The sequence below is a fragment of the Denticeps clupeoides genome, chromosome 14 (assembly GCF_900700375.1).
Source record: "Denticeps clupeoides chromosome 14, fDenClu1.1, whole genome shotgun sequence".
Classification (NCBI taxonomy): Eukaryota; Metazoa; Chordata; class Actinopteri; order Clupeiformes; family Denticipitidae; genus Denticeps; species Denticeps clupeoides.
In genome coordinates, this window is record NC_041720.1 from 17431675 (window position 1) to 17441396 (window position 9722).

The window sequence follows — 9722 nt, forward strand, 5'->3', positions numbered from 1 at the left end:
TTGGGGAAGAGAAATGAACTCCTGTAGCCTTGTTTCAGAAAGCATAGTGTCACATAATTCATATAAATGGATCTACATTTACTACATGAAAATGAAGGCCTAGATGACATTTCATCTTTAAAAGTAAACGTTTTTGGGACTGCAATATGTCCGCAGTATTTTACTAAGACCCTCCTAAGCTTGGATATGAATACCACAAAAACAAACATAATTTGCATCAGTGGAGGATGTGCTTATGCAGAAGCAGGACAGAGATGCATTACTGAAAACATAGGATCAGATCATTCAATTTTCTGCTAATGTGACAGCCTACCGTCGCACAGTACCACAGTAAGCTATGTTTGTAGGGATTTTATTGCAGAAAATTCTCTAGGCATGTATGACCTTTTTTAGAATCTGCTTATATTTCAGTCGACATGAAACATTTGCAAACAAAACATGATCACATTCATAAGTATGGTTTTAAGCGCCATGGGCGACTAGAACGGCTTTATTGTTTCTACGGTCGTATGCCACTGTAGAACAGTCATCCACAAGCTATATCTTTGTTTGGTCTTTTCGTGGTGGTGGACATGTCCAGTTGTCCTGGTGCCTGTTCGTAATGTATTTACATCACGTGTGCACTTGTAAGCCGACCCAACGACAATAATGTTTCTGTTCCCATTTACTCAGGTTTCTTTTTCCCAGACAGGGACATCCTCATCAATCAACCATTTTGCTGTTATAAAATCCGATTCACATTATTAACATTACAGACACAGTTTCCTGTTTAAATATAATGTTTGACTAGAATGCATCATCTGACATCCTTTAGCCAAAAATGGATGAGGAAGCCTCGTGAAGTAAAGTAATCTCTTTAACAGAATCGTCAAACTTAGAACCATCCCGAGTCTGATGGGGTAACGTCAACAATAATGCAACTCCCAGGGGAAATCAAAAAATGCGGAGTCTTTTCTTTCCATAAACAGGCCTAAATGCCACCAGCGTTCAGGACTGGTTGGGGGTGGAAGGGGGCTGTGGATGATTTATATCCAGGCCACAGTATTAAATTGGGCATTTGCACACAAAGGACGTGCCCGCTTTATAAATGATTGCTTTCTGCACCTTGGTGTGTGAGTTGGAGACCAGAAAGCAGGGGACACTTTGGTCCAGATTGGTAAATGAAAGGTCATTCGCTACGTAGAGCACCAGCCATCATTTTCTTATAATCCTGGCTGGTTCCCTACATCCACTGCACTGCATAGTGAACAAGTGACTAAAGAGGAAGGAAGGAAGGAAGTTTTCTTAAGGCCTAATGTCAGAATTCTTGCAGTGTTTTGATTGGTCAGTCTCTTGAAATGCTGTGTGTTGATTGGTCAGTCTGATATAAGGCTTCAGGTTCTCAGTTATCTGAACCGCACTGTTTATGCTGTGCGTTGCCAAGAATAAAGTAGAAGTGATTGTCACTTGTGATGCACAGCACACGGTGCACACAGCGAAATTTGTCTTCTGCATTTAACCCATCACCCTGAGTGGGCAGTGGGCAGCCATGACAGGCGCCCGGGGAGCAGTGTGTGGGGACGGTGCTTTGCTCTGTGGCACCTTGGCGGATCGTGATTCGAACCGGCAACCTTCTGATTACGGACCGCTTCCTTAACCGCTAGGCCACCACCGCCCCATAATAGGCCCTTAATGCGCTAATTGGCCAGTGGTTTTGTCATTAAATAAAAAAAAAAACACTACGAAGGTAAACTGTGGCCTCGGTTCATCCTTGCGACGTGCGTACGTGCGTGTGCCCGCAGGTGCTCCGGAGATCGGAGGCCCCTCCCTCTCCGTCTGACCCCGCCCCTCCGCCCCGCCCCGTCCGCGCGCCGCCGCCGCTCCGCTCACTCCTGTCCCGACCTTCTCCGCGAGACGCACCTGACGATGCGCCGCGGGTCTCCGCCTGCAGAAAGAGTCCGTTCTTCAGTCGGTAATTAAGCCGAGTTCGGGCCGCCGCTCGACATGGGCTGCGCCACGTCGGACCTGAGCGGCGACAGCCGGGACGACGCGCCGCTGGTCAAGCTCACCGCGCCGCAGAAGGAGCTGATCAAGGAGTCGTGGGAGCACGTGCAGCACGACGCGTCCAAAACCGGCGTCATCATATTCGTCAGGTGAGAGTTATGGGTCGTTGGTGTAAACCTGGAGTTAAAAAACCTGACGGTGCGTCGTGATAAGAACTTTTCTGTGTGTGTGTGTGTGTGTGTGTGTGTGTGTGTGTGTGTGTGTTTCTACTGTCGCTCCCATAATAAAACTAAAATCATTTTAATATTCAAAAGAGCTGGAAGAGAGGACGTCTGAGTGTGTGTTATGTGTGTGTTCATGTATTTTATGAATGTGCATAAATGGGCTTTTGTCAGTGTAAACTAAATCCAATTAGAACATGCATTTATTTATAGTCATCATTAAACCACAGATCTCGTCTGAATAAAAGTTCCAGACGTCCTCAAAAAAAAAAAAAAACGTAAAAGGTGTCCACAACAATAAGGGCTGACGGTGAAACAGGCCTCTCCTTGTTTGGTGAGCCGTGGTGGATCTGGACGTGCTTAAACAACGCGTCGGTGTTGAAATTGCCGTGGAAAAGCTTGTACGCATTGTGTGCTTCTCGCTGTAGGTGAGGAATCAGCGGAATTTGCCCAGTTCCTGGTGAAGTCCTGCGGGGTGAAAGCGGGGGTCAGCCCGCCTTGCAGACGCCGTTAATTAAAAGTAATGCGTTCGGGGGAGATGCCCTCCGTGTGACACCTCGCATACTTTTCACTTAGTTGTAAAAGTCACCGGGCCTGGCTGACCGGCGCAGGGCCTCTGTAACGATTTCCAGTCACAGGTCCGAGCGCAAATCATTTTACGGCACGGTCAAATAAGACCTATGCAGAAATCAATGTTCAGAATTCAATGTGGAGCGCGTGGGATAAATCACTGTCGACCATAGCTCAACAAAAGGTCTTGAGCATCTTATTGAGAAAGCGGTGCAGGAGGGGGACGGCGTCCCAATGGCGGCGCGTGGACAATAATAAGGGACGTTTCCAACAATGGTGTGGTTTGATTCGAAAAATGATTTGAAAATGGAAGCTTCGTTCACGTTACCGCCGGGAAAAATAGACCAAAAACGTCACTGAAGTCCACAATGTTGCAGTACTATCGAAGGAAAATGGTTTGTATTCAAATTCCAACCCACTTGTAATATACATCTTTTATTATTATTATTATTATATTTGAGCATCAACACACTGTCTATTGGCCATCATTTCCCAGAACTAATCTGTTGAATTCGATGTCCTGTGATTTCCTCACATTGTTACGCAGTGAACCTGACGTCCTTTATCTCTGACGGGTTCCAGGGTTGGACGCAGCTTATAGGATGTTGATCTTGACCATTGTTCTCGCCAGGAAGCGTGTCATTTCTGCAGAACGAGCACTTCCTTGGCCTCAAAATAGGTATGGCTGTATCAATAATAGAAGACAGAGGTGTAGGTCCAGCAGGGGCTTGGCTTACAGAGGACGGCGCTTTGGGGGACGTTCTTTAGCCGCGATCCAATTTCCATGCATTTCCATGGGTCACGGTGATTTCTGGTAATGGAAAGTGCAAAGATGTTTTACTCCCATCCATTTGGCTTAATAACAGGTGGAGGGGGGGCATACATCCCAGATGTATGTCCAATATGGACATCAACAGAACGAAGAAGGAAAAAATCCGGACCTACGTTGCCATTGATTCTTCTCCAGAGGGATTCCTGTGGTCATGGATGAGGACCGGTTGTGGTTGCCTAGTAAAAAAAATTGCCCTGCCAACCTAATGACCGGCCAAGGTTCACAGGTTCAGATGTCACTTACGGCTACTGTGTCCTTGAGCCAGGCTGGGTTGAAGGCTATTTGGAGTTTTATCAGCAAACATGCATAAATCGCCGTCTATCGATCTATATCTCTGTCCATGTATCTGTGTATCTACCCATTTATCTGTCTGTCTGTGTAAAGCATGTGTAGCGTGGTAACTTTCTGACGTTTTTGGTCCGAGTAGAATTCAGCCGCTAATGACTGGTTGCTTCTGACAGGTTGTTTGAAAGCCATCCTGAGTGCAAAAATGCCTTCTTCAACTTCCGGGAAGTCCAAGACCTAGAGATGCTACGAGTGAGCAAGGAGCTTCGCATTCACGGCCTCCGGTCAGTAATCCGGCGCTGTGTGGTGTTCCTCTGTTCACAAATTACAGCCAATATATATATTTTATCCACTTTCCTGCACATACGCTGTCATGTATTTAATTTGAGCAGCAATATTTTACTCATAACTCTATAGTCCTGTGTAAGTTCACCGCAAAAAAAAGCAAATTATTAAATAATTTATTATCATCTAGATAATGTACATCACGTTCGACTTCTGAATGATAATGTAGGAAGCCTCCAGAATTAAGACCCCTTGCTTCAACTGACAATTTTGTAGATGATGTGGACATTAAAATGTGTCTGCACACCCTCCGCTGCACGATTACGGCTCACAAACAGGAAGCGCTTCCTTCATGCATGTGTTGTTATTATGAAGTTTGTTTTCTTATCTCGATTTTTTACATTTTAGAACGTATTAAAAAGGTCTCCGTCCCTGTAAAGTGGTACAGCAGTGTGCAATATTTTCTCCCTTTCCACTTAGCTGCCATTATTGTGGCAATAATGTCATCAACGATTCTCTGGAAATCAAGGACTAATTGGTGAGGCCAATTTGAATGGAACACTAATAGAAACTCTTTGGCCATATAACCTTGTGCCATATAGCCTTTGTTTGGTAACCATGGTAAGTGCAATGGTAAATGTGACATGTTCAAATTGCGCATGTTGCAATTAACCTTGGTATTGTAAAATATAATTATGTTCAAAGCCTCCATTAGGCTTAATGAGACTGTGTTTTTTTTTTTTTTTTTCTTATCTTTTTTTCCCATTAGGGTTATGTCATTCATAGAAAAGAGCGTAGCTAGACTGAACCAGCCGGAACGTCTGGAGCAGCTCGCCTTCGATCTGGGGCGGAAACATTATCACTACAAATCCATACCCAAGTACTACATGGTAGGCGCCCCTCCCTTCCACTGCACTTAATTATTTTCTGTCCACTCCCATTCAGGCGAGGATCTCTTTTAAATACATCTGAATGCCTATTGTGTTTCGCTGCGCATTAATAATGATCGTGGTATAATCGTACAAGAAGTTCTTTACACGTCATAGATGTCGCAGTTTTTTTATATATAATATATTTATATATATATATATATATATATATATATATATATATATATATATATATATATATATATATATATATATATATATATATATATATATATATGCACACAAATATATATTTACAGTTAATTTCCAGTGTTCTTCATGTTTTTAATAAGTCACGGTTTATCGTTGCCTGTGGACTGACACCACAGTTTAGAAGATGCTCTTGATTAAAGTATCTCATGCGAAACTAATTCGTAGGCATGTGTCGTGTTTTTTTTTCCGAGCAGCAGATCAGCCTCTCGGGTCGTTCTGTTACAGGCCACTCGAAACCCCCCTTATTTAGATCGAGGTACATCCCCCAACGTCTCTGTGCTGCAGGAGGGGAGAAGCATTTGGTACAAATGCAGACACGTAAGGGAAAAACAAGCAGGGCATCCATGTCTCCTTAACATGTTTGATATTTGTAGAAATCCTAGGCAGTCTTCTGGTGGTCTGTCATCCTGGTCGTCTACGCTGGCTCAGGTTTGTAAGCTGTTAAAGATGATTTATTTGCAATTTAGTGCCATGATAAGGAAAGGCACAAAAGAAAAAAGGCCACAAAAAAGGCATAAGAAGGTGGGAGAAATAGGAGAGGAAATCACTGTCACGGCGGGGATGCCAGGTATTGGGGCCAATCTGTTGCACGAAGTGGAAAGCAAATTACTAGTTTGAAAGAAATGAGGGAATGTGCAGCAGAAGTTTCCTCCAATCTTATCAAGGGTATTGTGTGCTTGGTTTTTAATCCACTGGTTCGTAGTATCTGAAATCAGTGATGATTAGTGAAGTATCATGTGTATTTTAAAAATAAATAAATAAAAATTACACTACCGAGATATGACCCCTTTGGGACCCCATGAGCAACTGAATTTTGCATGCCATAGAGTGTAACTGTATGGTTAATTAGGGCTGAATATGTTTAAATTGAATCTGTAGGTTAAAATGTAATTATTAGGTTAGTGAGTTCTCAATCACACACAATAGAATCTGCAGCTTTCTGTAATTTATGCAACACAGCTCTACGTTTCTGCATTGGTCCAGCTTGACTTCACACCAGTATTCTTTATTTTAGGTCTTAATTTTCAGATGTGAAAAATTAATAAGCATAAGTAAAAATGTATAAGTAGACATTTAAAATATTTGTGAATAGAATGTTGGTCAAAATAATCGTTTGCAAAATCATCTCTAATTGTAAAAATCAGTGAGTATTGTGGGCTGAAGGTTGGTGAAATGAGGGTACAGAAACCTTCGCAGTTTGAGCCGGTTCAAATTACCAAGTGAGATTTTTTTTTTAAATGTCAAAGGCTAAAAACTAATTTATGTCCTGAGGCTTTGTTAGGTAGTTGTCTATTTTGTATATGTATATTTCATATTTTCTGTTATGCATATATAGATTTACAGGATTATGTGAAGCACTTTTGATCAATTGTTTTTAATGGTGCGATATAAATAAAATTACTTGATATGAATATTATTACATTAATGTCATTTTCTAGATGGTTCTTGACAGGAGTTAAAGCAAGCCAACCATTTTTGGAGAACGTGAGCTGGTTGGAAGCCATGAGCTTCCAGAAGAACATTGTTCTGTTTCCTTGGTTTAGACCAGGAAGTCCAATTTGGTGTCCCTTCAGCGTCCTTGTTGTCCTGCTGTTTTGCGACACCTCATGAACATTTGCAAAGCAAATAGGCCTTGAATTAAAATGCTTGTTCAAATGCATGGCAATATTCATTAAGCCCCTGGTCCCTTTCAACACTGGGAAACGTCACCTGCTGCCTCAGCACCAACCGTGAAATTTCCTCCGCATCCCGATTTACCTCCTCATCACTGAACCCCGGTGTGGCTCGGGTGTGAGGGCACTTCAGCAGATACGTCCCCTAATTACTCATTAAGGAGGGGGTTGCGGCCAAAGCCCTTTCTGAGAAGATTGGATGCTTGTGAGCAGATGGGCTTCACCTAATAGTGTTTGTTCTGATTTCATCACGTGCTTCTGTTTGTCCAACGACTTGTGCTGAGGTTTCATTTCGGGTCTTCTGTTTCTCATCGTCCGGGGTGGGTTTGCGTGTTGCTCGGTGGTTGCTAAGGCGTCGAGAGGAGGTTCTTCTTCTCACCCCTGATATATCAATCTTCCACCGTTGAGTCATCTTCACAATCCTGCGTTATTGTGAATAATTGAGGATTAATTAAAAGTGAAAGTAGTGAGGAGGTGTGCACGCTGTAATTATTATTATTTTTATGACCCACAATGCTATTTATTACTGTTTGTCCGCCACAACCTTTTTTCATTATCATTAAAGAACCCCTGCTCTGTGTGGCGCTCTGTTCGCAGCTTTTGATGATGGAGTTCATTCGAACCATCCAGCCAATCCTGACCGACTGTTGGACGACTGAGCTGGAAGAAGCTTGGAAGGTAGCAACAGTCGTCCTACTTCATTAAGGTTTTATGTGTGGGTGCTGCTGACCGGATGTAAATTTTATTGGGGCATTGGGTTAAGGAACCAAAGTCCACTTGATAGGAAATTGTGTCATGGCGAGTGGATTTCATGGTGAAGACCCTACAGAAAATGTGGGTAAATCGGACACAGCTATTGGCCCATGGCTGGGACCTATAAATGACAATTATCAGACATTTAAATGACATTTACCACACTGTCCACTATTATGAGATCTGTTTCGAAAGTCACGATGAGAAACGTTAATGGTTTTACTTTGATTAGCTGGCTGTATGCCAATGAAACGGCGTCCTCAGGATTTCCGGAAATAGATAAATCAAGAAAGAAATCGTGATCTTAAATGATGTTTATTGACTGTTTTAAAACCTCCACAATGAGGATGTGGAATGCATGACAACGGTCAGTCATTGCGCTTCTCTTCATAAAATCACAATGAATGATTTTTTTTTCAGGAATTGCAAACCACCAGAAAGGGTAGTTTTATCTTCTCTAAGATACAGATAACTACCAAGCAGTTCTTTATTGACTTATCTATTTTCTATAAATCCTGAGAGTGCCTTTGACTTTACACAAACAAGCAAGCCCCACACATAGAGCCGTGCTTAGTGCCAGTTCGAAAAATGTGACCGTATGAATGGTCATCACATTACCTACATGTTATTTATATATTGCATAGCCCTGTCAAGTATTACCATAATGCCATTTTTTAAGTGGTGTCTTCTCCTGTCTGTGGTCCAAAAATAACTACTGGTAGATGCCACCAAATATGATATTTTCTCACAAGATTTCAAATAAGTTTTGCAAAAAGACAGGCTATTTTTCTTCTTTTTGTTTTGTTGTACTGTACCCAAGGCTTAATATTGGTGCAACTTCTATTTATATTTATCTTCCAACAATGATAAAAATGGCTCAGGGAAATTGGCTAATTTAAGAGTTTGACCAAATGTCTGACCCATCCGAGAAGCCTCTAGATGCATATTAAAAAATCCCAATGTACTCGGGGTAAACAAAGTACATTTCGTGCTTTTCTAAACAGACATAATAATGTGTCTAAGAGTCATGTTCTTTTTTTTATTTATTATTGTTATTATTTTTTGTTTTTAAGGGGTCACATCTGTGAATTTGCTCTTGTCTCGTTGACCTATAGGCCTTGTTTTTGTTCCTGACTGGGACCATGAAGAAGGGATACGCAGAGGAGGAGAAAAAACAGAAGCAGGGTGTGGCGTAGTGTTTGTGGCCCAAGCTGGGAGGAGATGAGCCTGAGTCAGTCCAAACGAGCCTGATTCTGCCACGCCCACCACAGACGGCAGAAGTGACTCCAGTCACTGATATTTGTAATACGTGTTTTGGTAGTTTTGATGGTTCTTATGTACAACATATTGTAATGCAGGCTGTAATTTGATCAGTGTAGAGTATTTTGTGTTGACCGGTGAAGAAAATACTGTTGCTAAGTGCAGTGATTGACAGCTCTCACTCATGCTCCTTCCCCATTCTGGATGAATTTAAACATCATTAAAGAATGTGATCTTATGTTAGCAAAGAAGCCCCACTCTTAGTGCTTAGTTTGAAAATAGTGTTGTATAAAATGTGTAAAAGTGATTGGTTGGGGAGTATAAACACTGTACTTCTCTGGAGTAAAGGAGTTTTTAACAATGTATTCTATTTAGCTAGTAGCTGTAAATACAGAGTGCATAAAAAATGTTTTAAATGCATGTTTTAATAAATGATGCATACGTATCAAACCTGTTTATATGAATCCATTAATCACATAGCAATAACTTACAATAATCTTTCTTGGGTTGTTTTAAATGCACTGGTCTCATTATACGATTGGATGTATAATTTTTTTTTATGGTAAATCATTGCTCCTAATTTCAGGTCACATTTGATGTAATCTATTCATATAGAATATGAATATGGGAGAGTTGGTTTTCCTGCCACTTACAAATTTATACAAGCTTACATGCTAGTTATTTTCATAGCATTGGTTGATTTAATTGTTGGTTCATT

The 9722-nt window shown here is 41.5% G+C and overlaps 1 protein-coding gene across 1 annotated transcript; it reads left to right on the forward strand.

The window, feature by feature from the left end:
• Positions 1-1783: 1783 nt before the first annotated feature.
• LOC114803349 (neuroglobin-like) lies at positions 1784-9454 on the forward strand. Its single transcript, XM_029002863.1, has 5 exons — positions 1784-2132; positions 4068-4175; positions 4946-5066; positions 7589-7669; positions 8860-9454. The coding sequence occupies exons 1-5, from the start codon at positions 1984-1986 to the stop codon at positions 8938-8940; spliced, it is 540 nt and encodes a 179-aa protein (XP_028858696.1). The 5' UTR covers positions 1784-1983; the 3' UTR covers positions 8941-9454.
• Positions 9455-9722: the final 268 nt, after the last annotated feature.

Bases quoted from the DNA above. Each gene is read 5' to 3' on its own strand.
- LOC114803349 (XM_029002863.1), top strand. From the start codon at position 1,984: ATGGGCTGCGCCACGTCGGACCTGAGCGGCGACAGCCGGGACGACGCG. The intron at 5,067-7,588 runs GTAGGCGCCCCT...CTCTGTTCGCAG, and splicing joins CCATACCCAAGTACTACATG to CTTTTGATGATGGAGTTCAT. The intron at 7,670-8,859 runs GTAGCAACAGTC...GTTGACCTATAG, and splicing joins AGCTGGAAGAAGCTTGGAAG to GCCTTGTTTTTGTTCCTGAC.